This window comes from Pezoporus occidentalis, unplaced genomic scaffold (genome assembly GCF_034315485.1).
Source record: "Pezoporus occidentalis ecotype Australia unplaced genomic scaffold, CSIRO_AGI_Poc_V1 ctg456, whole genome shotgun sequence".
Classification (NCBI taxonomy): Eukaryota; Metazoa; Chordata; class Aves; order Psittaciformes; family Psittacidae; genus Pezoporus; species Pezoporus occidentalis.
In genome coordinates, this window is record NW_026915787.1 from 49,178 (window position 1) to 76,327 (window position 27,150).

The window sequence follows — 27,150 nt, forward strand, 5'->3', positions numbered from 1 at the left end:
GGGGGGGTCTCCCCATTGCACTCCTGTGTCCTCAGGGCGGGGAGGGGTTCCCATCGTTCCCCGGCTGTCACTGCCGGGAATGGGGTGGGGGGGCCCTCCCTTCACGTGGGGCACCCAAGGGTGCGCCCCACCCACCACGGGGCTGGCTCAGGGTGAGGCCGTGGGGGCGGGGCCGGGCAGGGGGCGGGGCCTGCGGGCGGATTATGTCAGCCCCGCGGCAGCCGCAGCCCCGAGCTGGGAGCGGAGCGAGCAGGTACCGGGGGGGGGGAGCGGCGGCAACGGGAACAGCGACCGGGGGTGGCGGGGCGGGAGGCGCGGCTGCGGGAAGAGCCGCGGGGCCGGGGCTCAGGTAAGGGCGGATCTATAGGTGCTCCATAGGGCTGGGCTGAGGTAAATGTGGGTCTATTGGTGTTCCATAGGGCTGGGCTGAGGTAAATGTGGGTCTGTTGGTGCTCCATAGGGCTGGGCTGAGGTAAATGTGGGTCTGTTGGTGCTCCATAGGGCTGGGCTGAGGTAAATGTGGGTCTGTTGGTGCTCCATAGGGCTGGGCTGAGGTAAATGTGGGTCTATTGGTGCTCCATAGGGCTGGGCTGAGGTAAATGTGGGTCTATTGGTGCTCCATAGGGCTGGGCTGAGGTAAATGTGGGTCTATTGGGTGGCTATGGGGCTCGGCTGAGGTAAATGTGGGTCTATTGGTAAATGTGGGTCTATTGGGTGTATAGGGGGCTTGGCTGAGGGAAGGGTGGATCTCTAAGGTCTGTATGGGGTTGGGCTGAGGTAAATGTGGTTCTACTGAGTGTTTATGGGGCTGGGCTGAGGGAAGGGTGGATCTATAGGTGCTCCATAGGGCTGGGCTGAGGTAAATGTGGGTCTAGTGGTGCTCCATAGGGCTGGGCTGGGTAAATGTGGGTCTATTGGTGTTCCATAGGGCTGAGGTAAATGTGGGTCTGTGGGGTGTGTATGGGGCTGGGCTAATGTAAATGTGGGTCTATTGGTGCTCTGTAGGGCTGGGTGAGGTAAATGTGGGTCTATTGGGTGGCTATGAAGCTGGGCTAAGGTAAATATGGGTCTATTGGGTGGCTATGGGGCTGGGCTGAGGTAAATGTGGGTCTATTGGGTGCATATGTGGCTGGGCTGAGGTGAATGTGGGTCTGTTGGTGGCTATGGGGCTGGGCTGAGGTGAATGTGATCTATAGTGTCTTCATGTGCATGGGATTGAAACAAACACAGTCCTATAGAGCATCTGGGGGGTCAGAACTGAGGCAAAAGCAGTTCTGTAGGAATACTATAGGTCCAGATGGAAATAAAGGTGGATCTATAGGGTGTCTGTGGGCCTGGGCTGGGGTACAGATGGCTCTATCAGGTGTCTATGTCGCTGGGTTGGGATACAAGTGGCTCTATAGGGTATTTGTGGGGCTGGGCTGGGTACAGATGGGTCTATAGGGTGTTTATAGGGCTGGGCTGAGGCAACGGGTTGTGCATGAGACCATGGGGTCCCTATAGGGCTGGACTGGGGGCTCTGTGAGATCCCTATGGGGCTGAGGGGGCTCTATAGGGTCTCTCTGCCATCTCCATGGGGCCGGGTGCGCTCTATAGGGTCTCTGTGCCATCCCTATAGGGGTGGGTGGGGGCTGTGGGGTCTCTGTGGGGCTGGGTGCGCTCTGTAGGGTCTCTGTGCCCTCCCTATAGGGGTGGGTGGGTGCTGTGGGGTCTCTATGGGGTCCCGGCCCGCGTCCAACAGATGGGTGGGGTCGGTGGGGGGGGGAGCACACACTCGATGGAACCGCCCCTGTCTCGTCCCCCCCCGGGGCGGTGTCCGGACACCGGGGGGGGTCTGGGGGTATCCGGTTCCCCTCCCCCCCCGGTGATTTCCCTACAGGTGCCGCCGCCCCTCCCCCCACCTGCAGCTCCCGCGGCCGCGGGGGGGGGAGGGGCAGCTCGGGGGGGGGGGGAGGGGAAGGGGGGGCACCTCTCCCCCCACCCCCCGAAGGAATTCGGGGTCAACAACGGCGCCTTGTTCCCGCCGGGGCCGCCCCCGTTTCCGCCCGGGGGGGGGTGCTGGGAAGAGCCGGGCGGGGCGGCTCTGTCCGCGGTGCTGAGGCGAGGGGAAGGGGGGGGCAGCAAAGAGGGGGGGTCTCGGGGGGGGTCGTGCGGGTCCCGAGCCAAGGTGACAGGTTCCTCATCAGCCGTTGTCATGGCAACGGGCGCATCCGGGGGGGGGATGGGGAGGGGAGGCGGTGGCCGCTACACAATGGAGATGGGGAGGGTGGGCTCCTGGTGTTGCCCCCCCCATACACAAACACACACACCCCCGTGTGTTCTGTCCCGTCGTGTCCCCCCCCCAGGCTGCCGCCCGCCCCGGCCATGGCGCTGCCCCGGGGCTTCAGCCTCATCCTGCTCCTGCTGCCGGTGCTGGGGGGGCCTGGAGCCACCATTACCATTCCCCAGGAGTGTGAGTGGCACGAGGACCCCCCCTCCTTGCACGAGGACCCCTCCTTGCGCGCTCACCCCTTGGCATAAGGACCCCTCGCACGAGTGAACCCCGCGCCTTTGCACGAGGACCCCTCCTCGCACACTTGCCCCCTTCTTGAGCACGAGGACCCCCCCTGCACGAGGACCTCCCCCCTGCACGAGGCCTGCCCGCACCTTTGCACGAGGACCCTTCTTTTGCACGCTCTTTGCCCCCCACCCCATCTCGGCTGCTCACGAGGGCTCACAAGGGCCCTGCATGCCTGGAGGGGGGGCGTGCCCCCCCTCGCTCACTGCTGTGTTTCTTCCCCCCTCCCTGCCCCCCCGGATGGTGCAGACGGGCAGCACGACTGTGAGTCGGGGGGGGGGGGGCTCTGGTGTCGCTGGGTGGGGGGCTTGGGGAAGGCTCCCTGAGGTCCCCGTGGGGTCCTTGCCTCTGCTGGGGGGAGTCCCCATGGGGTATCCCCACCCCACTGACATCCCCCCCCCGCAGTCCTGCAGCCCCCCGAGCTGACGGAGCAGCCCCCGGAGCAGCTCGTTGTGTTCCCCAGCGATGATGTGGTGCTCAAGTGCGCGGCCACCGGCAACCCCCCGGTCCAGTGAGTGTGGTTCCACCCGCACATCCCTCCCCATCGCCCCACCGGTGCCCCCCCGCGGCCCCCGGTAACGGAGCCGGGCCTGCAGGTACCGCTGGACGCGGGAGGACGAACCCTTCGTGCCCGAGGAGCACCCCGGGGTGTCGCTGGCGCCGGGCTCCGGGACGCTGCTCATCAACGCCAGCCTGGCCGGGCGCCTGCAGGGCCGGTACCGCTGCGCTGCCACCAACGCGCTGGGCACGGCGCTGTCCACCGAGAGCCGCGTCATCGCCGAGAGTGAGAGCGGGGCCCCGGCACCCACCTGGGCTGATCCCAGTGCCCCAGCACCCACCGAGCTGATCCCAGTGCTCCAGCACCCACGGAGCTGATTCCAGTGCCCCCAGCACCCACCGAGCTGATCCCAGTGCCCCCCAGCATCTAAACCTGCACCCAGTGACCCAAAACCTGCCATGAGGTCCCTTAAAGCCCCTCTGAATCCCCCATAATCGGCTCTGGGGTTCCCTAGATCCACCCAGGGTGCCCCAGAGCCTTGTGAGGGTCCCCTAAACCCTCTCAGAGCCCCTGAGGGTCCCCAGAATCCCCCTATGAGCCCCCAGTTCCCACCGGGTCAGCATAAAGCCACTGCACCCCCATTTCCTCTCATGAGCCCTCACTGGAGGTCCCTGGTTTGGGGGGACACATGGGGTCTCTGGCTGGTTTTGGGGGGTCCCTGCCTGGTTTGGGCCCACTGCCAAGCCATTGTGGTCCCCAGACACGCCGCAGTGGCCCAAGGAGAAGGTGCTGCCGGTGGAGGTGGAGGAGGGGGACCCCGTGGTGCTGCCCTGTGACCCCCCCAAGAGCGCTGTGCCCCCCAAGATCTACTGGCTCAACAGTCGTGAGCAATGGGCAGGACTGGGGGGAGGGGGGTGGCTCCTCCTTCACCCCTTATCCCCTCACCTCACTGCTCCAGTATACTGCCCCTATGCACCCCATTGAACCCACTGAACCCCATGGGACCCCCCTGCACCCCACTACCCCCTCTCTCATCCCCATCAGACCCTCTGATCACCCTGTACTCCCTTAACCCCTTGGCACCCCCACTACACACCACTGAACCCTCCAATCCCATGGGACCCCCCTGCATCCCTTAACCCTTCTGCCACCCCATAGCACCCCATATCACCCCTTGGGTCCTGATGCCCCTTTACCCCCTCATCACACTCCATCATATCCCAGTGTTCTGCTGCACCCCACACCCCAATGTCCCGGTTCTCCCCTGGTGTCGGGGCCCCCCTGACCCCCGCTGTCCCTGCAGGCATCGTGCACATCGCGCAGGATGCACGGGTCAGCATGGGCCAGGACGGGTTCCTGTACTTCGCCAACGCGCTGGTGCGGGACAGTCACCCTGACTACATCTGCCACGCACACTACCTGGGCCCCCGCACCATCATCCAGAAGGAGCCCCTCGACCTCCGCGTCGCCCCCAGTATGTGGGGGGGCCCAGAGACCCCCAAAGACCCTTTACCCCCCCTCCAAGTCTCTTCTTCACCTTGACCCCCACTCCTGAAACCCCACTGCAGCCCTGCAGCATCCACACAATTGCCCTGTGTTTTCCCACACACACTTTGAGATCAATCAACACCCCTGGTTTGGGGTCCCCCGAAAAGCCCACTGTGAGGGGGTCTTTGTGAGTATGGGAGGAACTCAGGGTGTCTCTTGGTGAATGGGGGACCCTTGCGACAAGTCTTGGAGCTCATAATGGGGAGGTTCTAAGTGTATGGAGGATGCCTGCAGCATAGGGGGGTCTTTAGGAGTACAGGAGAGCACTGATGCCTTGGGGAGGGGTCTCTGGGGCTGCCTCCCCGCCACTAACCCCTTCCCCCCCCTCAGGTAACATGGTGCAGTTCCGCCGTCCCCGGCTCGTGGTGCCGCGGGACCCGCAGCCCTCCCACATCGCCCTGCGGGGGGGGACGCTGGTGCTGGAGTGCATTGCCGAGGGGCTGTGAGTCTGGGGGGGGTTGGGGTGTCGGGGAATGCTGAGGGGGTCCCTGTCCCGTCTCTGACGCGGGGACCCCCAGCCCCACGCCGTCGGTGCGGTGGCAGCGGCTGAACGGGCCCCTCCCGCTGGGCCGGGTCTCGCTGGAGAACTTCAACAAGACCCTGCGGCTGCGGGATGTGGAGGAGGCGGACGACGGCGAGTACGAGTGCGTGGCCGAGAACAGCCAGGGCCAGGCGCGGCGCAGCCACCTCGTCACCGTGGAGGGTACGGGGGGCGCTGGGAGCTGCTGGGGTGGGAGGTGGGGGGCACTGAGAAGTAAGCAGAGACGCTGGGAACTGTTGGGAGCCACTGTGGGGTGTGCTGGGGGTAGTGGGGGACACCAGCATGGGAACTGGGGGCACTGAGAGGCACTGGGGGGTGTATGGGGGGTAATGAGGGCCACCAGCATGGGAACTGGGAGGCACTAGGGGGTGGGGGGGGGTAATGGGTGCCACCAGCATGGGAACTGGGAGGCACTGGGGGGGGTGTGGTGGTCCCTGACGTCCCCCCTTACCCCCACAGCGGCCCCATACTGGGTGCGGAGGCCACAGAGCGGCTTGTTCGGGCCGGGGGAGGCAGCGCGCTTGGACTGTGCTGTGCAGGGCAAGCCCCGGCCCCTCCTCTCCTGGCGCATCAATGGCGTCCCCATCGACGGTATGGGGGGGGGGGGCTGGGGGTTACTGGGGGGTCGGGGTCCTTCTGGGGCTCTCTGGAAGGGATTAATGCATGGGGGGTGGCGTGGGGATCCCTAGGGATGCAGTGAGGGGATCCTCAAGGAATATGGGGTTGTCCCTGGGGGTGGGGTAGAGGGGGAGGTTGTGAGGGGATCCCCGGGGGTGGGGGAGAGTCCTCATCTTCAGGGAGGTGGGGGGCGGTCCTTGAGCAATGTGGGGGGATCCCCGGCTGTGGCGAGGTCCCTGGGAGGTAGTGGGATATGAGGGGGGGGTGGGTGTCCCAGGGGTGGTGGGGGGTCCCAGGGGCTGTGTGGGGGTCCTGGGACCCTGTGGGGCTCCTCACTGCGCCGTTGCAGAGGTGCCGGGCTCTGCTCGCCGTGTGGTGCGGGACGGGGCGCTGGTGCTGTCACGACTGGAGCCCAACGACACGATGGTGGCCCAGTGCGAGGCCCACAACAGCCACGGCCACCTCTTGGCCAACGCCTTTGTCTACGTCATAGGTGCGTGAGGGGTGTTTTGGGGGGGGGTGTAGTGACATGGGGAGTGTCCCGGCAGCCGGAACCCTCCCCAGCCCTCCCCCAGCCAGGGGGTTCCCCCGGGTACCCCCATCCCTGCAGCAACAGGCTGGCCCTGGCAGCTGTCGCCATGGCAACGGCATCCCCCTCCACCGCATCCTCCCTGGCACTGGTCCCTGTGGTGATGGCGTTGCCTTGGCAACCACATCCCTGTGTGATGGTGTTCCCCGGCCACAGATGGGGGTCCCCCAGCAACCAAATCCCCTCCCCTCCCCAGCAACCACATCCCCACCCCAGCAACCATCTCCACGGCAACCGTGTCCCCCCCTAGCAACCAGCTAGTTATCAGCAAGGGGTTGCTGGTAACCCCTTAGCAACCACCCCCATGGTAACTGCCGTTCCCCCCAGCCATTACCATAGCAACAGGTCCCTCACCTGGCCATCACCATGGCAACACAGCCTGGAGATGGTTACTATGGCAACCTGCCTCATCAATCACTGCTCCTATGGCAACCCTGCAGTGATGGACCCCTCTATGGGGTACCTGTTGCTGTGGTGATGGATGGGGCTGCCTTGAAGATGTGGGAGGTTTGGAGGGGGATTTGGAAGTCTGGGGGGGGTCCCACCTCCACATTCCCATCCCTGCCTCCCTCCCCCAGAGCTGCCGGTGAAGATCCTGACAGCGGATGACACCCCGTACGCGGTGGTGGAGAACCGGACAGTGTTCCTGCACTGCCGAACCTTCGGGGCCCCTGCACCCACCGTGGAGTGGTGAGACCCCTCCCCACCCCCCCAAACCCCCTCCAGACCCCCTAAAGCCCCCCTCAATTCTTTTCCCCCGCCCAAGGCTGACACCAGGGCTGGAGCCAGCGCTGCAGGATGACCGGGCCTTTGTGTTCACCAATGGGACCCTGCGCCTGGGCCCAGTGGTGCGGGGGGATGCCGGTACCTTCACCTGCAAGGCCCACAATGCGCACAGCAACGACAGTGTCAGTGCCCACCTCGATGTTAGAGGTACCCGCACCCCTCCGGGACCCCCAAATCCTTCCTGGGTTCCACCAGGGGCTGCTTAGACCCCCTGAGCCCTCCTGAGGCTCCTACGTCCTTCCTAGGACACCCCGCCCCCCAGCCCCTTTAGGCCTCACAAATCCTTTCCATGGTCCCCCAGCACCAGCCAGGTCTCTTCTGGGATCCCCAAGAGCCTCATAGAGCCCCCCAGACCATACCTGGGGCCTCCAAGAGTCTCATAAACACCCCAAACCCTTCCTGCCCCTTACCTGTTAACCCTTTCCCTCCCATGTCAGTGGCGACACGCATCGAGGTCCCCCCCCAGAGCATGACGGCGAAGAAGGGACAGACGGTGACGTTCCGCTGCAGTGCCACCTTCGACCCGGGGCTGTCACCGCGGGGGCTTGTGTGGTACCGGGATGGGCAGCGCCTCCAGGACACAGCCGATAGTGACAAGTGAGGACACAGGGGGGCTTGGGGGGTCTCGGGGGGGTCCCCAATGGTGGCTGATGGGGGCGGCCCTGCAGGTACGTGCTGAGTGGGGACACGCTGACAGTGACCATGGTGGATTACGTGGACCAGGGAACGTTCCGGTGCCGCGCCTGGACCCAGCTGGATGCGGTCGAGGCCGAGGCACAGCTCCGGGTTGTGGGTGAGAAGCACCTGCACTGGGGGGGGACGGATTATGGGGGGGCCCCCAAAACTCCATAAGCCTGCAAAACCCCCAAAATCTCCCGTTTTGCCCATGGTGCAACCCTGGTCCTACCCATGATACCCCCTGGTTCTGCCCATGGTGCCATCCACATCCTGCCCCTGGTACCCCCCCAGTTCTGCCTCTGGAACCTCTCAGTTCTGCCCACGGTCCTGACATGATTCTGCCCCAGTCACCCCCAGTAACCCCAGTTCCCCCTAGGCCGGCCGGGCCCTGTGCGGGACCTGCAGGTGCTGGAGGTTGACGAGCGCCAGGTCCGGCTGAGCTGGACCCCGGGGGATGACAACAACAGCCCCGTGGAGAGTAAGAGGGGGTTCTTGGGGGGGGGTCCTGAATGGTCTGGGGGGGTTGGGGGCTTAGGAGCCCCACTCAACCCCCCGTGCCCCCCCCCCAGAGTTCGTGGTGGAGGAGAAGGAGGAGCTGTTCGGTGGCAGGCGCTTCGTGGAGCGGGTGACAGTGCCGGGGGGGCAGCCCTGGGCCCAGCTCACGCTCTCCCCCTATGGCCAGTATCGCTTCCGTGTGCTGGCTGCCAACGCCTACGGACGCGGGGAGCCTAGTGTCCCCAGTGAGCCCATCACCACCGCCCCCGCGGGTAAGTGACCTCCCCCGAGCCCCAAACACCCCCACCCAGCACCCCAAACCCCCCATCTGCACCCCAGCCCCCGCCCACGGCTGGGTGACCCCCAAACCTCTTTCCCCCCACCAACATTCCTGGGGAGCATGAGCCCCCCCAAGGGACCCCACCCCCCCCAGGGGCACCCAAAACCCTTCCCTATACCTCTATATCATCCCCCAGTGGGTATTGACCACCCAAAGCAGGTGGGCGGGGGAGAAAGGGTTTTTGGGGGGGTCTCTGAGCTTCCCCCCCCCTCCCCCCTCAGCCCCTGAGCGCAACCCCGGGGGGGTGAAAGGTGAAGGGAATGAGACCAGCAACATGATCATCACTTGGCAGGTACCGGGGGGGAGGGCAGGGTTTTGGGGTCCCAGTGGAGTTTTGGGGGGTCTGGGGCAGGTTTGGGGGGTCTCTGGCAGATTTGGGGGGGCTCCCATTGTTTTGCGGCAGGTTGGAGGGGGCTAGTGGGATTTGGGGGGGTTACCATTTCCTTGGGGCAGGTTTGGGAGGGGTTCACATTGGCTTGGGCAGGTTTGGGGGTGCAGGGGGGTGTTTGGGGTACGGGGGTTGTTTGGGGTATTTGGGGTGCAGGGGGTGTTGGGGCGGGGGAGGGCTGGGGGTATTTGGGGTGCGGGGAGGGGGCGCTGAGGCCGTGCCCGCAGCCGCTGGCGCCGGGGGACTGGAACGCGGCCGAGGTGCGGTACCGGGTGCAGTGGCGCCCCCTGGAGCCGGAGGGGGGCCGGTGGCACGAGGAGACGGTGCCGGGCCCCCCCGTGGTGGTCGCGGGCACCCCCACGTTCAGCCCCTACGAGATCCGGGTGCAGGCGCTCAACGACTTCGGGAAGGGCCCCGAGCCCGCCGTTACCATCGGCTACTCGGGGGAGGACCGTGAGTGGGGGCCCCCCAACACCCCCATGGGTGCATTTTGGGACACCCCTCTGGGAATAGCCCCTATGGGGGGGGGGTCCTAGTGGTGTGTGTCCCCCCCTTGATGTGTTTGTGACTGCTCCCCCCCCCCCAAGTGCCGTTGGTGTACCCCGAAAACGTGGGGGTCGAAATCCTGAACAGCACCAGCGTGCGGGTGCGCTGGAGCCTGACGATGCCCGCCCTCGACCTGCGCGGCCACCTCCGAGGCTTCCGGGTGAGGTGGTGCTGGGGCTCAGTTTATGGGTGCTGGGGGGTGCTTTGGGGGGGTCCCCATTACCTGATGTCTGTATCCCCCCCATAGGTGCTGTACTGGCACGAGGGCTGGGTGGGGGAGCGCTCTCGGCGCCAGGTCCCCCCCGCGCCCCCCGGAGCCGCCTCCCCGCCTCCGCGGGTGCTGGCGGTGCCGGGTGAGGCCCGCGGGGTGCTGCTGGGGGGGCTGCGGCCCTGGAGCCGGTACCGGCTGCGGGTCCTGGTGTTCAACGGTCGCGGCGACGGCCCCCCCAGCGACGAGATACACTTCGACACCCCCGAGGGCGGTGAGAGCCCCCCCCCGTGATGGGAGTTGCCCCATGGGAACCCCCAAGCGCCCTATGGCACCCCCCGGAGCCCCCCCAGAGTGCCCATGAGAGGCCCCAAGTGCATCCCCGGGACCCCCAGTCTTGCCCAGGGACCCCAAATCCCTCCTTGGGGCCCCTAAGTCCATTCTGGAGACCCCCAACCCTGCCTGGGGACCCCCATATAGTCCAGGGGACCCCCATATAGTTCAGGGGACCCTTAGCTCTATCTTGGGAAACCCCAACCCTGCCTGGGGACCCCCAAATACCCCAGGGGACCCCTAGCTCCATCCTGGGACCCCTCAACCCTGCCTGGTGCCCCCCAAATACCGCAGAGCCCCCCTCTCCCCACCTGGGCTCCCCGCTGTCCCAGGGCTCTTCCACTCTCCCTGCCGCGGGGGGGGAGCGGGGGGGTGTCCCTGACGCTGCCGCCCCCCAGTGCCGGGTCCCCCCGAGGAGCTGCACGTGGAGCGGATGAACGAGACCACCCTCGCCCTGGAGTGGAAGCGGCCGCGGCACCCGAACGGCGTCTTGACGGGGTTCCGGCTGCAGTACCGGCCTGGTGCGCTGGGGGCACGGGGATGGGGCGCTGGGGGAATGAGGAGCACCCGCTGGGGCTGGCCTCTGGGTGCAATGGGATGGGGATCTGGGAGACCGGGAGCACGGGGATGGGGATCTGGGAGCACTGGGATGGGGATCTGGGAGACCGGGAGCACGGGGATGGGGATCTGGGAGACCGGGAGCACGGGGATGGGGATCTGGGAGACCGGGAGCACGGGGATGGGGATCTGGGAGCACTGGGATGGGGATCTGGGAGACCGGGAGCACTGGGATGGGGATCTGGGAGCACTGGGATGGGGATCTGGGAGCACGGGGATGGGGATCTGGGAGCACTGGGATGGGGATCTGGGAGCACTGGGATGGGGATCTGGGAGCACTGGGGGTCCCGGGGGCGGATCCCGGGTCCGGTGTGCGCTGATTCCGCGCCCTCCCCCCCCCCCCGTAGAGAACCATTCTGAGGAGGAGCCACCGGAGGAGCTCTCGTTCCCCGCCGGGACCCTCAACACGACCCTGGGCCGGCTCCAGCCCCACGCCCGGTACCGCCTGGCCCTGCGCGCCCTGAGCCGGGTCGGGCCCGGCGCCCCCGTGCTGCGCATCGGCAGCCTCCGGCCCGAGCCCGGTGCGTGCCCCGGTACCGCGTGGGGCTGGGGGGGGGGGGCGTCCGGTGCCGCGGGGGGGGGAGCTCGAAACTGCCTTGAAACCACGACGGGCTCCATGAGACCCCTGCAGGGGGACCCCAAAACCACCATGGAGGGGCCTGGAAATGCCCCCTTGAGATCTCCCCCCCTAACTCCCCCCATGACCCCCCCAATAAACTCCAATGGACTCCATCATCCACCAGTCCCTCCTCAATGGATCCCAAAGAAATCCATCTCCCCCCATGATCATCCTGTGGAGAGCCCAAACTGCCAAGGCAAGGGTGATATGGGGGGGGCTCTGTTCCTGGGGACACCCCCCTATTTGAACACCCCCCTCTGCAGTGCTGCCGGTGCTGGGGAGCGTGGTGGTGGGAGAGGTGGGCGAGGACTTCACGGTGCTGCACTGGACCCTCGCCCACCCCCAGGCTGACATCGAGTTCAAGGTCCAGTACATGAGCAAAACCAGTAAGAGAGCCCCACTGGGATGGGGGGGTGGGGGGGGGGGGGGTGGTGGAAATGGAGTTTGGGTTGGCCCCTGTGGCACTTGAGGGACTACCTGCAAGTAAGGAGAGGAATGGGGGGGGTCCATTGGGTGATGGGGAAAGAGGTGGGATGTGGGCAATGTACCCGCATGAGCACTGGGGGTGCCCATGGGTACGTTATGGGGGGGGTGTTTCACTGAGCCCTCCTCTCCCCCCCTCCAGCGGAGGGGTCCTGGCACGACTCCGGCTCCGTCAACTCCTCGCTGGGGCTGTTCCGGCTGCGGGACCTGAGCCCGGGCACCTCGTACCGGGTGCAGTTCGTGGGGCGCAACCACTCGGGGCACCACATCCCCTTCTGGGAGAGCGAGGTGCAGACCAACGGCACCCGTGAGTGAACCCCCGCACCCCCAAAGTGCTGCGGGAGGGAGGGGGACCCCAAACCCGCCAGTTCATGCCTTGAAATGGCGTTTTCCTGCCCCAAACCCGCCTTTCCCCCCCACCAAACCCACCTCTTCCCCTGGAGCATCCCTCAAACTGCTCGCGGGGGTTCCCCAAACCCCTTTCTCACCCCCCCCATGCTCTCCCCAGTGCTGCCCCGTCCCGCGAGCGGCTTTGCCACCGAGGGCTGGTTCATCGGCTTCGTGAGTGCCGTGGTGCTGCTGCTGCTGCTGCTCCTCATCCTCTGCTTCATCAAGCGCAGCAAGGGGGGCAAGTATTCGGGTGAGCCCAGAGCCCCCCCGGGGTCCCCCGGACCCCCCCCGGGCCCCCCCGGGCCCCCCCGGGCCCTCATCACCCGGGTACAGGCCTTGAGGCAATTGTGTGGTCCTTGAGGTTATGGGGGGCCACCAAGTGATTGAGGGGGACTCAGGTGACAGGGGGGTCTTCAGGAGATGGAGGCGTCTTTGTGGGGGGAATGGCTGCTCCTTGGGGCATGTGTGGGGTACCCACAGCTGCAGGGAGGCTGGGGGGGGGGTCCCCACAGCATTGGGGGATGACAACTCTGGGGGTGCTGCCCCCCAAGCGTGCTGTGCCCCCCCAGTGAAGGACAAGGAGGACACACAGGCAGACTCGGAGGCCCGGCCCATGAAGGACGAGACCTTTGGGGAGTACAGGTGGGTGGGGGGCTAATGGGGGGGTATTTAATGGGGGGCGAGTGTGGGGGGGCTGGGTTTGTCATGGGGGGGCAGAGCTTCTGGGCACCTGTTGCTTCCCCTTCCCTTCATTAATTGCCCCCCCTAATTGCTCGCCCCCCTGTTAATTAATTGCCCCCACCCAATGCTTTTGCCCCCGGCTGCTCTGTCTCTCCCCACTGCCACTGGGGCTCATGCAGGTCCTTGGAGAGGTAAGGGGGGGGTGGGAATGGGGCAAGGGGGTCACAGCACCCCTGGGGAGTGCTGTGGGGGGACCTTTTGCGAGGGGGGTCTTGATGTGTATGTACCTCCCTGCAGCAGCCACCTGCATGTCCCAGTGCCCCCCATCCCACCCTGAGTCCACAGCATGGGAGGGGGCCAGTGGGGTGGTGGTGGTGGGATGGGGTGCCAATGGGGGTGTAATGGGTGTCAGTCAGTGCAAATGGGGTATTAGTGGCTATCAGTGGGTATCACTGGGTACCAGTGGGTGTCAATGGGTATCAATGGGGTGTCACTGGGTGTTGATGGGGTGTCAATGGGGTATCACTAGGTATCAATGGGTCTCAATGGGATATCAATGGGTCTCAATGGGATATCAATGGGTATCACTGGGTGTCAGTGGGGTATCACTAGGTATCAGTGAGTCTCAATGGGTGCCAATGGGGGTCACTGGCTATCAGTGGGTGTCAGTGGGTATCAATGAGTGTCACTGGGTATCACTGGGCATCAATGGGTGTCAATGGGGTGTCAATGGGTATCAAGGGGTGTCAATGGGGTGCCAATGGTTGTTACTGGGTGTCAGTGGGGTATCAGTGGTTATCAGTGGGTGTCAATGGGTATCAGTGGGTATCAATGGATGTCACTGTTTTGTCAATGGGGTATCAATGGGTGTCAGTGGGTATCAATGGGGTGTCACTGGGTATCAGTGGGTATCAATGGGTGTCAGTGGGTATCAATGTGGTGTCAATGGGTATCAGTGGGTATCAATGGGTGTCACTGGGTATCAGTGGGTACCAATTGGTGTCAATGAATGGATGTCACTGGGTATCACTGGGTACCAATGGGTGTCGCTGGGTGCCGCGGGCAGTGACGGCGAGGAGAAGGCGTCGCGCAGCTCGGGGCGGTCGCTGGGCGCGGCGGGCGCGGCGCTGGGCAGTGACGACAGCCTGGCGGGCTACGGCGGCAGCGCGGACGTGCAGTTCAACGAGGACGGCTCCTTCATCGGGCAGTACAGCGGCACCCGCGGCTCCGGGCCCGCCAGCCCCGGCGCCGCCGCGCCCCTCGACTAGGGGGGACCCCTGGGATGGGGCCCCCCCGTGGCGTTGGGGAGCACCCATTGCATTGGGGACCTCCTAATGGCATTGGGGGACGCCCATTGCACTGGGGACCCCACCCCCTGCACTGCGGGAGTCCCCCCATGACACTGGGGGGTTCCCATGGTGCTGGGGACCCCACAGCATTGAGCGAGCCCCGCAGCATCATGGGAGCCCCTTCATGGCATTGCCCCCCCCCCCCCGCCCTCAGCTCTGGTAACCCCCCAGAGCCCCCCCTTTGCAAAGGGATCTCCCCAAAGCCAAAGGGGACCCCAACCCCCTCCTTAGCCCCCACTAAGGGCCCCCCCACCCCCATCCACTGCCAAAGGGGGGGATCCCGCAGTGCCACCCCTGTGCAATGGGGGGTTGGGGGGGGGGCAGAGCACCCCAAAAGCGCCTCACGGGGGGGGCGGGGACCCCCGCTGGATGTTGCCAAACCCCAAGGCCCCCCCGCGGCCGGGGATCTCTTTAGACCAAATTGAGGGGGGGGTGGTTTTGCTCCCCATATTCCAGCCCCCACCCCCCCATAACCCTTCAGGGCCCTCGGGGTTTTGGGAGGTCCCCAACGCCCCCCCATCTCTGAATGCATCTCACGGCGAGGCCTTGGCATCACCCCGCGGCCCCCCCCGGCCCCCAAACACCCCCGCCCCCCAAATCCCCCCCGCCCCTCCCCCCCCGTGCGCTGGTGTGTAGCTGCGTTAGCCCCCCGCCCCCGCAACCCCTCCAAGGAAAAGAAGTGGAAACGGCCCAAAAACGCCCCCAAAACGGCCCCAACCGGTCGGAAGCAGCCGCCGATCCCTGTGTGCCCCCCTCCTTCCCCCCCTTCAGGCCCCGGCGCGACGCGAAACGGGCGGAAAACGGGAACAAACGATGAAATAAAGGAGGAACCTGTGAGAATGAGGCTGGGGGCGATGGGGGGGGGGGCTATAGGGGCTGGGGGGGTCTATCTATAGGGGGCTTGGGAGAGTGTGATGCTCCGGGGCGGGGTGTGTGTGTGTGTACACAATTATAGTGAGTCGGAGTCAGGTCTATAGGGGGCTGTGGAGGTTTGGGAGCCTCTAGGAGACTGGGAGGAGGCTATAGGGGATCTATAGAGAGTGTATGGAGGGGCAGGGGGGCTATAGAGGAATGTGGAGGGGCTGCCAGGGATGGACATGGGGGACTATAGGGAATCTATAGGGGATCTATAGAGAGCGTATGGAGGGGCTATAGCGGTCCATAGGGGGATGTAGGGGCGTCCATGGGGGGCTATGGAGGGGGCGTGGCCTCTCGGAGGGGGCGTTGCCAGCCCCACCGCCCCTCCCGCCGCCATCGCCGCGGAGCCACCACCCGCCGCCGCCGCCGGCGGAACCGGAGCGAACCGGCCCGAACCGGAACCGGAACCGGCGCGGCCCCGCCGGACCCTCCCGCCGCGATGGGGGCCGGGGGGGCCCGGGGGGGCCGCTGCTGCCACCGCCCCCCCCCGCAGCGCGGCGGGGCCCGGGGCTGAACATCGCGGGGCCGCGGGTTCGAGACCGGGCGCGGCGGGGCTGGGCCGGGCCCGCCATGGGCTGCAACATGTGCGTGGTGCAGAAACCGGAGGAGCAGCACCGGGTGATGCTGCAGGTACCGGCGGGACGGGGGCACACCGGGGCGTGGGGCTGTGGGGAACGGGGCTATAGGGGTGTGGGGCTATAGATAACGGGGGCTAAAGGGGGTGTGGGGCTATGGGGAACGGGGCTATAGGAGGTGTGGGGATGGGGAACGGGGGCTATAGGAGGTGTTGGGAGGGGATATAGGGCCAGGTAAGGGCGCTATAGGGTGTGGGGACAGGTAATGGTGGGTAGAGGGACAGGTGATGGAGCCGTAGGGGTGCGGGGATGGGTGATGAGAGCTATATGGCCAGGAAAGGGGTGTGGGGGGACACATATAGGAGCTGTGGGGGTGGGTAAGGGGGCTATGGGGTGTTGGGGGGGGTCTGTATGGACAAATAATGGGGGCTGTAGGGGTGTGTGGGGGGGACACAGCCGGAGCGATAGGGACAGATAATGGTGCTATAGAGGCTGTGGGAATGGGTGATGAGGGGTATAGGGACAGCAATGGGGTCCATGGGGAGGGGCAATGGGGTCTATGGGGCAGGGGTCTGGGCTGTGGGGCCGGGGGGGGGCGTCCTGCCACACCCATGGGGGGGTCTCCCCCTTCCTCTGGCCCCGCCCACCTCCCTCCGGTTTCCATGGCAACCGTTGCGGGCGAGAAGCAGACAATGGAGGGGGGGCGGCAGCCTGGGGGGGGGGAGTGAGGGGCGGGGTGGGAGCGGCGATGGGGGGTTTGGGGGCTCCGTGGGGGGGGGTTGGGGGCTCCGGGGGGGGGGGTTGGGGGCTCCGGGGGGGGGGGGGGGGGGGGGGTTGGGGGCTCCGTGGGGGGGTTTGGGGGCTCCGGGGGGGGGGTGTTGGGGGCTCCGTGGGGGGGGGTTTGGGGGCTCCGGGGGGGGGAGTTGGGGGCTCCGTGGGGGGTGTCTGTGCCCTGACCCCCCCGCGCACCCCCAGGTGAGCGGGAGGGAGGGGCCGCGGCGGGAGCCGGCCCGGGGGGGCCCGCGGGGGTCGAAGGAGCCGCTGGTGCTGCACGTGCTGCGCCGCAGCCCGCGGGGCCGCCCCCCTCCCGCCGCAGGGGCGGCCCCCTGGGGGGGACCGGGACCTCCCCCCCCACCGCCCCCAGGCCCCACCGTGGGGCTGGTGGACAGCGGGACCCAGACGGACATCAGCTTCGGGGGGGCCGAGCCGTGAGTGACCCCCCATGGGGCATCACCCCATAGGGACCCCCCAGAAACCCTGGGGAACCCCCTGTCCCTATGCAGGGCGGTGTAGACCCCCCCCGGCACCCATCTATGGGGTACCTCACGCATAGGGCCCCTCCTGGACCCCCAGGGTCTTCCCAACCCATTCTGTACCCTCATAGATGCTTCTGCACCCCATAGACACTCCTGAGGGCCCTTGGGGACCCCCATGGAGCCCCCCCCAGCCACCCTCTGGAAGCCCACCCTCCTTCTTTAGGCCCCCCAACCATCCCCCTCTCCCTTATCCACATTCTTTACCCCCCCAATGTCCCTTAGAGCCCTTTAGACTCCCCCCCCAAGAGACCCTTTGGGACCCCCCGCCCCCAATGCTTCTTCCCCTCCAGCCCCCCGCTGCCCCATGACTATTTCGACCCCACGGACCTGGGGGACCCCGAGCGCCCCGAGGAGCTGGAGTACGAGGTGAGCCCCTGGTGCTGGGGGGGGGGCTGGGTCTGCTCGAGGGGGGGGCTCTGGTACATTGGGGATCCCCCCATCCATGGTCCCCGCAGGAGGTGGAGCTGTACAAGAGCAGCCACCGGGACAAGCTGGGCCTCACCGTCTGCTACCGCACCGATGGCGAGGAGGATGCTGGCATCTACGTGGGGGAGGTATTTGGGGGTGGGGTCCCCACTGTGCCTAATGCAGGGGGGCTGGAGTACCCCCATGGAGAGGAGCCTCATGGGGTAATTGGGTCAATGGGGCTGGAGGGGGAGGGTTTGGGGGGGGGCACTGAGGGTGCTGACTGCCCCATTTGTGTGCCCCCCCCCCAAGGTGAACCCCAACAGCATCGCGGCCAAGGATGGGCGCATCCGCGAGGGCGACCGCATCATCCAGGTGGGGTTTGGGGGGGGCGCGCATGGGGGGGGGGGCATTGCCCCCATTGATTGCTATGAACCTCTCCCCCCACCAAGATTAACGGGGTGGAGGTGCAGGACCGGGAGGAGGCTGTGGCCTTCCTAACCCAGGAGCAGCAAACGAATATCTCCCTCCTGCTCGCCCGGCCTGAGAGCCAGGTACGGCCCTGGGGGGGGGTCCATGGGGGTCTATGAGGAGGTCTGTGGGGGGGGTCTATAGGGAGGGTCTAGAGGGGGGCCTGCAGGGGGTCTGTGGGGGGTCTGTAGGGGGTCTTTGGGATGTCTATGGGGGGTTTGTAGAGCGGTCTATACGGGGTCTATGGGGGTTCTTTAGGATGTCTATCGGGGGGGCTGTAGGGGGGTCTACAGGGGGGTCTGTAGGGGTCTATGTGGGTGCTGAGCCCGTCCTGCAGCGCTGGAAGGACAGTGACCGCGAGGATTTCCTCGATGACTTCGGCTCTGATGAGGACGGGGACGTGAGGCAGCGCCGGCCCTGGAGCCCCCCCGGACAGGTACCGGGGCTGGGGGGAGCAGGAGGGGGCTATGGGGGTGGGGAGGGAGCTTGGTGAGGGGGGGAGCAGGTGTATGGGGGGACCCATGGAAGCGGTGGGGTCAGCGGGGGTGTTAAGGGGCTGCAGATGGCTCGGGGGGGCAATGGGGGGGGGCGGTGCTTCCGGTGACACCCCCCACCCCCTCCCCGCAGCCCCCCAGCCCCGCCACCCCCTGCGCGCGGGGGGCGGAGCCGGACAGCGGCGTGGGGCGCACGGACGAGAGCACCCGCAACGAGGAGAGCTCCGAGCACGACCCGAGGGGGGAGGAGGGCGACGGGACCCCCCCGCGCCCGGCGCCGCGGCGCCCCCCCCCGGCCCGGCCCGGGGCTGGAACCGGAGCCGCAGCCGGGGGCAGCCCCCGGGGTCGCGCCGGGCCCGCGGGAAGACCCGGCCCTGGCTCCGGATCGGGGCTGAGCCCCGGGGCAAGGCCCGGCTCCGGGTCCGGCGCGGGCCGCGGGTCGGGTGGAAGAGCCGGAGCTGGATCCGGGCCCGGGGTGATGCCCGGCGCCAGAGCGGGGTCCGCGCTCTCCCCGGGGGCCGCAGCGGCGCCGCTGGTCCCGGCCGAGCTGCGGCGCTACCGGCAGCTGCGGGGCCGGCGGGGCGCGGCGGGGCCGGGCGGCGGCGCGGAGCTGGCGCTGCTCGGGGAGGAGCTGCGGCTCCTGGAGCTGCGGTGCCGGCAGCTGCTGCGGGCGCAGGCGGCGGAGCGGCTGCGGGAGCGCGGCCTCGCCGACATCTCGGAGGCGCCGGAGCGGGACAGCACCAGCGCCTACAACACGGGCGAGAGCTGCCGCAGCTCCCCCCCGCCGCGGGGCTGGGCCGTGCCGGGCGCCGGGGCCGGGGCTGCCCGCGGCGGGGGCCCGCGGGGGAAGCGGCCGGGCCGGGATCGGCTGCTCAAGGCCCGCGCCATCAAGATCCTGGAGGAGCGCGGCGGCTCCACCACGGACGACGACGCCCGCAGCGAGCTCAAGACCGGGCGCTACTGGAGCCGCGAGCAGCGCAAGCAGCACCTGGCCCGGGCGCGGGAGCAGCGGCGGCGGCGGGAGCTGCTCCTGCAGGGCCGGGCCGAGCCGCCGGGACCGGGAGCCGGGGCCGGGGCTCCGGAGCCGCCCCCCCTGGCCGGGGCCGCCCGGCGCGGGCCCCGCAAGCGGAGCCGCCGCATCCTCGATAACTGGGTCACGATCCAGGAGATGCTGGCGCGGGGCGAGGGCGGGCGCGGTGGGGGGAGCCCCCTGCTCTCGGTCACCACCGTGTAACGGGGACCCCGCCCCCACTGTGCTGTGGGGGGAACCCCCCGGCTCTTGGTGCTACAGCGGGAAACCGCCTCCCCCCAGCCCCCTCCCCTCATTTGATGGGGGCCTCCCCTAAGCACAGTGGGGGCTGAGCGCCCCTCCGCCCCCTCATCATCGTCTGTGAATGTGAAGTTTTGGGTTTTTATAGTTTTTTTTTATAGCCCCCCCCGCGGTGACCCCCCCATTCCCCCTGCCCCCCAAACCTGAGGTGCTGCCCTTCCCTCCCCCCCGTTTCCTGCCCCGCCCCCACCCTGTCTGTACAGCCCCGGGGGGGGGAGGGGCCACGTTGGGAATAAAGCAAAGCCTCATTTTTACTCATTTCACCCCAGTTGTGGAGCCGCATCTATGGGGGGCCCAAGCCCCTCCCCCCACAAAAACCAGAGCAATGCAGTGGGGAGGGGCTCCACAGACCTTTATTTGTGCCAGGACCCCCGAAAGCGACACGGGGCCTCCCCCAAGTCCTCCCACCCGCCAGAGGGCGCACTGGGAGGTGGGGAACCGCACCCACCTGGAGGAGCGCCCCCTCCCTGCAAGTGCGCCCCCTGGCGGTGCTCGCTGCCGGGAGGTCCCACAGCGGGGTTTGGGGGGCTCAGGCCGCGTGCAGCGCCCTCCAGCGGTCCAGCGGCCCCCGGCACGGGACGTACTTGACGCCGCAGCCGTCGGGGATGAGGCGCTTCTGAGCCACCATCTCCTCAAAGGCGTCGGCGTTGAACTTGGTGAAGCCCCACTTCTTGGAGATATGGATCTGGGGGGGAAGGGCAGGGACGGGGTCAGCGGCACCCCAGAACCTCCCCTTCACCCCATGAGATATGCCTCAAGCTCCCACCCCCCCCGCACGTTTGGGGGGCACATGGGTCCCCCGTTCTGGTGTGTGTCCCATCCACTGGGAGCACTGGGTGGAGCTATAGGACGCCATGGGATAACCGATGGGGAACACCGCATGGAAGACACCACAGGACGTCCTACGGGGGACACCATGGCATGGGGCACACTATGGAAGACACCACGAGACATCCCCCCAAATCAACATTTGTGCCCCCCCCCCCGAGTCTCCCTTCCTGAAGAGCAGCTCCTGGGGTGACACGAACACCCGCACTCCACTGGGGACACAGGGATCCCTTCCCCATTGGGGACACTGAGCCCGCCCCCATTGGGGTCCCCCCTCCCGGTACCTTCTGGCGCCCGGGGAACTTGAACTTGGCGCGGCGCAGGGCCTCCACCACGTGCTCCTTGTTCTGGGCCTTGGTGCGGATGGACATGATCACCTGGCCGATGTGCACCCGCGCCACCGTCCCCTGCGGCTTCCCGAAGGCGCCGCGCATCCCGGTCTGCAGCCTGGGGGGGGGATGATGGGGGGTGAGGGGGGGCACCCCCACACCCAGCCCTAGGGAGGGAGGGGAAGGGCTGTGCCCCCGGCCCCTTGGAGCGCCCCACTGAGGAGGGGGCAGTGGGGTGCCCTACACAGCCGAGGGGGTGCTGTGCGCAGCCATTGCACGCCGGGACCCCATCGGGGGGGGGGGCCACGGCCGGCTTAATTAGCTGCGGGTGGGAGGGGGGCAGGAGGACCCCCGGGGGTACCCCCACAGGGAGACAGGGGCATCCCCATATTGCAACCCAGCCAATGGAGTTTGCATCCCAAAGTCCCCCCCCAGGAATCCACTGCAGCAGCGGGGGGTAGCCCCCCCTTTGAGAAATCCCCCCAACGTCCCAGTGGAGCCCTGACTCCAGAAACACCCCAAAACTGGGGGCAGAATGGGGGGGGTCGATATGGGGGTGGCATTGAGCTCCCGATGGGATGAGGATGGAGGCACCACGGCACAACCTGACTTCCCCCCCCCCGGCTGTGGGCCCCCCTCCGGTTTGGGGGGTTCACCCTGACCTGTCGGCCCCCGCGCACGAGAGCATCTTGTTGATGCGGATGACGTGGAAGGGGTGCAGGCGCACGCGGATGTGGAACCCGTCCTTCCCGCAGCTCTTCACCATGTACTTGTTGGCGCAGATCCGGGCGGCCTCCAGCGCTGGGGGGCACAAACACCACGGGAGGGGTCACCCTATGCCCCAGGCTCACCCCACAGAGCCCCCCCCGGGACCCACACGCACCTTCGGAGCTGAGCTGCTCGTACTCATCTGACACCATGTGCCCGCAGAGCGGGAACTCGTCCACCTTCGCCTTCTTGCGGCCCAGGTCGAAGATGCGGATCTTGGGGTCTACGGAGGGGAAACGGGGGGATCAATGGGGGGCGATCAAGGGGGCCCCCAGAAGAGGGGTTTTTGGGGGCGTGTTGGGGACTCACCGGGGACCCCTCTGCAGAAGCGGGACTTGGGGTACGGTTTGTTCTTGCAGTACCTGTAACTGGGGGGGAGGTGATGATTAATGGGGGAACCCCAAAACCACCCCCTCAATGACGTCACCACCCCCTCCGCGCTGACGTCACGCGCCTCACCATCGCGCCGGGCGGCGGCCCATGGCGGCGGCTCCGGGACCTGCGGGAGAGAACGGGGAGGGTTGGGGGGGGAGGGGCGGGAACCCCGCCATGACCCCGCCATGACCCCGCCATGACCCCCCCGGCCCAGCCCGGCCCGGCGCGGCGCGGAGCTCACCTCGCCCAGCTCCAAAGAGAGGGCGGCGGCGCCTGCGCGCGGCTTTTATAGCATCCCCGCCCCTCGGCTTCCGGCCACGCCCCCCCGCAGCACCGCACTTCCGGCGGCTTCTGGCCGGCCCTGGAGGAGCCGCTGGGTGCCGGGGCCGCAGGGGGGGCAGCAGGGGGCTATGGGGGGCAGCAGGGGGCTATAGGGGGCTATGGGGGGGCTATAGGGGGCTATAGGGGGCTATGGGGGGCAGCAGGGGGCTATGGGGGGCAGCAGGGGCTATGGGGGGCAGCAGGGGGCTATGGGGGGCTATAGGGGGTAGCAGGGGGCTATGGGGGGCAGCAGGGGGCTATGGGGGTCCTATAGGGGGCTATGGGGGTGCTATAGGGGGCTATGGGGGTCCTATAGGGGGCTATGGGGGCTATAGGGGGCTATGGGGGCTATAGGGGGCTATAGGGGGCTATGGGGGGCTATAGAGTGCTATGGGGGGCAGCAGGGGGCAGCAGGGGGCTATGGGGTGCTATAGGGGGCTATGGGGGGCTATAGGGGGCTATGGGGGGCTATAGGGGGCTATGGGGGCTATAGGGGGTTATAGGATGCTATGGGGGTTAGGGGGGCTATAGGGGGCTATGGGGGGCTATAGGGGCTATGGGGTGCTATAGGGGGGCTATGGGGGGCTATGGGGGGCTATAGGGGGCTATGGGGGGCTATAGGGGGCTATGGGGCGCTATAGGGGGCTATAGGGGGCTATATGGGCGGCTATAGGGGCTATGGGGTGCTATGGGGGGTATGGGGTCCTATAGGGGCTATGGGGGTCCTACAGGGGTTCTATAGGGGGTTATGGGGGGGCTATAGGGGGTCTATGGGGGGTATGGGGGGACTATAGGGGGTCTATAGGGGGCTATAGGGGACTATAGGGCAGCTAGGGGGCTATGGGGGGCTATGGGGGCTATAGGGGGGGGGCTATGGGGAGCTATGGGGGGGGGGCTATGTGGGGTGCCCTATGGGGGCTATGGGGGGGTGCTATAGGGGCTATAGGGGGCTATGGGGTGCTATAGGGGGCTATGGGGGGGGGACCTATAGGGGGCTATGGGGGGACTATGGGGGGCAGCAGGGGGCTATGGGGTGCTATAGGGGGCTATGGGGTGCTATAGGGGGCTATAGGGGACTATGGGGGGCAGCAGGGGGCTATGGGGGGCAGCAGGGGGCTATGGGGGGCTATAGGGGGCTATGGGGGGCTATAGGGGCTATGGGGGGTAACTATGGGGGGACTATGGGTGGCATGGGGTGCTATAGGGGGCTATGGGGGGCAGCTAGGGGTGCTATAGGGGGCTATGGGGTGCTATAGGGGGCTATGGGGGGGACCTATAGGGGGCTATGGGGGGATCCGGCGCCGTTCACCCACCAGAGGCGGCGGCGCGGCTCCAGCGCCCTCCCCCACCGTAGAGCGTCAGGAGCCAATCAGAGAGCGCGGCCCTTGAGCGGCAGGAAGTGGGCGCATGCGCAGAGGGGAGGGATTTGTGTGCGGCTGCGTCCCGGCAGCTGATTTGATGGCGTCGATGACGTCACTCGTGTCATTTGCATGGCACCGCCCCCGTGTGGGCGGGGCCTCGTTTGCATAAGTCCTTATATGGGGAAGGGAGCACCCGCAGTCTCTGCCTCAGCCCCATATGGGGGCTGTCCCCCCATAGATGGGGTCCCCCGGTGCCCTCCCGTCCACCCGCACCCATAGGTGCCCCCCCGCCATAGGGGTCTCCCCCATCCCCCCATCACATACACCCCTCCCACCCTGGCCCCACAGCTCGCCCCCCTCTATAGCCCCCATAGGCCCCCCTCCATCCTCCCCCCATACAGCTCCCCCCATCCATCCTCATTTCCGTGTCCCACCCCCTAAATAGGCCCCCCATAGGTCCCTCCCCCCTGTCTACAGTCCCCCTTTGCCCCTATAGACCCCCCATTGGAGGCAGCTGAAGCAGAACGAGTTTATTGGGGGGGGGGAGGGGCCCCCCCGCGGCTGGTACAAAATTCCAATAAAATAAAAAAAAATGGGGGAGAGGCGGGGGCCAAAAAAGTGGGGGGGGGGCGGGAAAGTGGTGGTGGGGGAGGGGCGGCAGTGGTGGGGCCCAAAGCAGGACCCTGGGTTGGGGGTGGGGGCATCATAGTGGGAGGGGGTCCCCGAAGTGGGGCTGTGTCACCCCGAAGTGGGTCTGGGGGTCCTCATAGTGGGTCTCGGTCCCCCCATAGCAGGTCTGTGGGTCCCATAGTGGGTTGAAGACCCCCCATAGTGGGTCTGTGGGTCCCATAGCGGGTTAAAGCCCCCCCATAGTGGGTCTGTGGGTCCCATAGTTTGTTGATGCCCCCCCATAGTGGGTCTGTGGGTCCCACAGCGGGTCTGTGGGTCCCATAGTGGGTTGAAGACCCCCCATAGTGGGTCTGTGGGTCCCATAGTGGGTTGAAGACCCCCCATAGTGGGTCTGTGGGTCCCATAGCGGGTTAAAGCCCCCCCATAGTGGGTCTGTGGGTCCCATAGTTTGTTGATGCCCCCCCATAGCGGGTCTGTGGGTCCCATAGTGGGTTGAAGACCCCCCATAGCGGGTCTGTGGGTCCCATAGTGGGTTGAAGACCCCCCATAGCAGGTCTGGATGCCCCCAGCTGGGTCTGGGTCCCCCCCGAAGCGGGGCAGGTGCCTCCCCCCCATTGGGTCTGTGGGTCCCAGAGTGGATCCGTGGGTCCCGGAGCGAGTTAAAGCCCATCCCCCCCCATGGCGGGTGTGGGGGTGGCCGGGGGGGCGCGGGCCCCCCCTAGGGCACGGTGACGCGGAAGGGGCTGTTGGGGACGTGGTGCTCGCCCCACTTGATGACCAGGAGGTGGTCGCCGCGCTCCCGCAGGACGTAGCTGACGTTGTAGAGCTGGTTCCCCAGGTGCTTCACCACGATCTCCTCGCAGGGGCAGCGCGGGCCCTGCACCCCCACCAGCAGCATGTTGTTCCCTATGGAATGGGGGAAGACACTTTTGCCATTCAGAACCGGCCCCCGAAACAGGAGCTGAGAGCCCCCAAAAAGCAGCTCCCCCACCCCCAAAAGGAGGGCTCAGGGGCGCTCTTGGGGGCTGGCATTGGGTGGGGGTGTTAGAGGGAGGGTGTCACCTATGAGGGGGTCATTGGGGGGGTCCCGAGGGGGGTGTATCACCTATGGAGGGAGGTCACTGGGGGCTCACACAGGGGTACCACCCCATGGGAGGGGCAGTGGGGGGTGCCAGTGGGGCGGGATGACCCAGGGGGGTCCCTGGGGGTGTCATTGGGGGGGTCCCATGGTTGTATCACCCATGAGAGGGGCAATTGTAGAGGGTATCGGCCATGGGGGGGATCACTGGGGTGGGTGTCACCCATGGGGGGGGTCTCTGGGGTGGGTGTCACCCATGGGGGTGCCATGGGAGGGTCCCTGGGGGGTATCACCCATGGTTTGCCATGGGGGGGCCCGCACCGGCGCGGCTGCAGTCCAGGCTGAAGCTGTTCTTCTGCCCCACGAAGGCTTTGCTGAGCCCCAGCCCTTTGGCCACCACGCGCCCGGCGTCCGAGCCCGGGGGGGCAGCTCCGGGGGGGGCCCCCCCCACGGCTGCTGCGGCTGCGGCCCCCCCGCCGGTGTCCACCAGCACCGAGGAGCTCTCGCGGAGGCTGTGGCTGCTCACGAGGCGCGGGCCTGGGGGGGCAGAGCACCCCATAGTGACCAAAACTGAGCCAAACTGAGCCAAAATGATCAAAACTGACCCAAAACTGAGCCAAATTGACTCAAACTGACCCAAACTGAGCCAAAACTGACCCAAACCACCCAAAACTGACCAAAACTGAGCCAAACTGAGCCAAACTGATCAAAACTGACCCAAAACTGAGCCAAACTGCCCAAAATTGATCCAAACTGAGCCAAATTGACTCAAACTGACCCAAACAGACCCAAACCACCCAAAACTGACCCAAACTGAGCCAAAATGACCAAAACTGACCCAAACCGCCCAAAACTGACCCAAACTGAGCCAAAATGACCAACACTGACCCAAACCGCCCAAAACTGACCCAAACTGAGCCAAATTGACTCAAACTGACCCAAACTGAGCCAAAACTGACCCAAACCACCCAAAACTGAGCCAAACTGAGCCAAAATGATCAAAACTGACCCAAACCGCCCAAAACTGACCCAAACTGAGCCAAATTGACTCAAACTGACCCAAACAGACCCAAACCACCCAAAACTGAGCCAAACTGAGCCAAAATGACCAAAACTGACCCAAACTGAGCCAAATTGACTCAAACTGACCCAAACTGAGCCAAAACTGACCCAAACCACCCAAAACTGACCAAAACTGAGCCAAACTGAGCCAAAATGATCAAAACTGACCCAAAACTGAGCCAAACTGAGCCAAAATGACCAAAACTGACCCAAACTGAGCCAAATTGACTCAAACTGACCCAAACTGACCCAAACCACCCAAAACTGACCCAAACTGAGCCAAAATGACCAAAACTGACCCAAACCGCCCAAAACTGACCCAAACTGAGCCAAAATGACCAAAACTGACCCAAACCACCCAAAACTGACCCAAACTGAGCCAAATTGAGCCAAAATGACCAAACTGAGCCAAAACTGAGCCAAACCAAGCCAAAACTGAGCCACACTGACCCAAACTGACCCAAACTGAGCCAAAACTGACCCAAACCACCCAAAACTGACCCAAACTGAGCCAAACTGAGCCAAAATGACCCAAACTGAGCCAAAACTGAGCCAAACCAAGCCAAAACTGAGCCACACTGACCCAAACTGAGCCAAAAGTTACCCAAACCACCCAAAACTGA

The 27,150-nt window shown here is 66.1% G+C and overlaps 4 protein-coding genes, 1 long non-coding RNA gene and 1 other non-coding gene across 16 annotated transcripts in view; 3 read left to right on the forward strand and 3 right to left on the reverse strand.

Moving 5' to 3' along the window:
- RPL10 (ribosomal protein L10) overlaps nt 1-22,410 on the reverse strand; it is a 47,382-nt gene extending 24,972 nt beyond the window's left edge. For 2 of the 4 annotated variants that reach the window (XM_062635536.1, XM_062635534.1), the window contains exons 1-7: nt 22,317-22,410; nt 22,160-22,199; nt 22,010-22,068; nt 21,816-21,923; nt 21,595-21,733; nt 20,888-21,050; nt 20,298-20,460 (exon numbers count right to left, since the gene is read on the reverse strand). In XM_062635536.1, coding sequence (XP_062491520.1) covers nt 20,305-20,460; nt 20,888-21,050; nt 21,595-21,733; nt 21,816-21,923; nt 22,010-22,068; nt 22,160-22,182 — 648 coding nt within the window. In that variant the 5' untranslated portion in view covers nt 22,183-22,199; nt 22,317-22,410 and the 3' untranslated portion in view covers nt 20,298-20,304. Of the gene's footprint in view, nt 1-13,967; nt 13,978-20,113; nt 20,461-20,887; nt 21,051-21,594; nt 21,734-21,815; nt 21,924-22,009; nt 22,069-22,159; nt 22,200-22,316 lie in introns of those variants that run through there. The other 2 variants (XM_062635535.1, XM_062635533.1) reach the window with 2 other exon arrangements.
- L1CAM (L1 cell adhesion molecule) lies at nt 145-14,240 on the forward strand. Of its 7 annotated transcripts, none has more exons than XM_062635527.1 (29): nt 145-253; nt 2,346-2,452; nt 2,807-2,821; nt 2,963-3,068; nt 3,154-3,341; nt 3,817-3,939; nt 4,360-4,530; nt 4,935-5,046; nt 5,123-5,307; nt 5,605-5,736; nt 6,113-6,256; nt 6,931-7,042; nt 7,119-7,285; nt 7,576-7,735; nt 7,807-7,931; nt 8,193-8,294; nt 8,386-8,583; nt 8,873-8,943; nt 9,267-9,492; nt 9,627-9,745; nt 9,833-10,067; nt 10,525-10,647; nt 11,092-11,265; nt 11,627-11,749; nt 11,989-12,153; nt 12,355-12,486; nt 12,806-12,878; nt 13,097-13,108; nt 13,984-14,240. In XM_062635527.1, the coding sequence occupies exons 1-29, from the start codon at nt 204-206 to the stop codon at nt 14,183-14,185; spliced, it is 3,852 nt and encodes a 1,283-aa protein (XP_062491511.1). In that variant the 5' UTR covers nt 145-203; the 3' UTR covers nt 14,186-14,240. The 7 variants fall into 7 exon arrangements, with proteins under 7 accessions (XP_062491511.1, XP_062491512.1, XP_062491506.1 ...); XM_062635522.1 differs by having other exon boundaries at nt 189-349; XM_062635524.1 differs by having other exon boundaries at nt 189-349; nt 12,355-12,474.
- On the forward strand, nt 695-1,468 carry LOC134172435 (uncharacterized). The gene is made up of 3 exons (XR_009967916.1): nt 695-777; nt 1,017-1,098; nt 1,180-1,468. It is a non-coding gene; the product is annotated as an uncharacterized LOC134172435 (long non-coding RNA).
- On the forward strand, nt 15,565-20,038 carry PDZD4 (PDZ domain containing 4). Its single transcript, XM_062635537.1, has 8 exons — nt 15,565-15,814; nt 16,735-16,967; nt 17,366-17,441; nt 17,531-17,629; nt 17,793-17,855; nt 17,933-18,034; nt 18,289-18,387; nt 18,579-20,038. The coding sequence occupies exons 1-8, from the start codon at nt 15,755-15,757 to the stop codon at nt 19,677-19,679; spliced, it is 1,833 nt and encodes a 610-aa protein (XP_062491521.1). The 5' UTR covers nt 15,565-15,754; the 3' UTR covers nt 19,680-20,038.
- LOC134172438 (small nucleolar RNA SNORA70) lies at nt 21,118-21,260 on the reverse strand. The gene has a single exon (XR_009967917.1). It is a non-coding gene; the product is annotated as a small nucleolar RNA SNORA70 (small nucleolar RNA).
- Nucleotides 22,411-25,073: 2,663 nt separating the features above from the next.
- The window catches only part of FLNA (filamin A), a 40,027-nt gene continuing 37,950 nt past the window's right edge, over nt 25,074-27,150 (reverse strand). For both annotated transcript variants that reach the window (XM_062635539.1, XM_062635538.1), the window contains 2 exons: nt 25,787-26,002; nt 25,074-25,293 (listed from right to left, as the gene is read on the reverse strand). In XM_062635539.1, the coding sequence (XP_062491523.1) occupies nt 25,106-25,293; nt 25,787-26,002 (404 nt within the window). In that variant the 3' untranslated portion in view covers nt 25,074-25,105. The remainder of the gene's footprint in view (nt 25,294-25,786; nt 26,003-27,150) is intronic.

Excerpts from the sequence above, each read along its gene's own strand:
- L1CAM (XM_062635522.1), top strand. The coding sequence starts at position 204 with ATGTCAGCCCCGCGGCAGCCGCAGCCCCGAGCTGGGAGCGGAGCGAGC. Across the intron at positions 3,342-3,816 it reads GAGCCGCGTCATCGCCGAGA|ACACGCCGCAGTGGCCCAAG; the intron begins GTGAGAGCGGGG and ends TGTGGTCCCCAG. Across the intron at positions 8,944-9,266 it reads ACATGATCATCACTTGGCAG|CCGCTGGCGCCGGGGGACTG; the intron begins GTACCGGGGGGG and ends CCGTGCCCGCAG.
- PDZD4 (XM_062635537.1), top strand. The coding sequence starts at position 15,755 with ATGGGCTGCAACATGTGCGTGGTGCAGAAACCGGAGGAGCAGCACCGG. Across the intron at positions 15,815-16,734 it reads AGCACCGGGTGATGCTGCAG|GTGAGCGGGAGGGAGGGGCC; the intron begins GTACCGGCGGGA and ends GCGCACCCCCAG. Across the intron at positions 18,035-18,288 it reads TCGCCCGGCCTGAGAGCCAG|CGCTGGAAGGACAGTGACCG; the intron begins GTACGGCCCTGG and ends CCCGTCCTGCAG.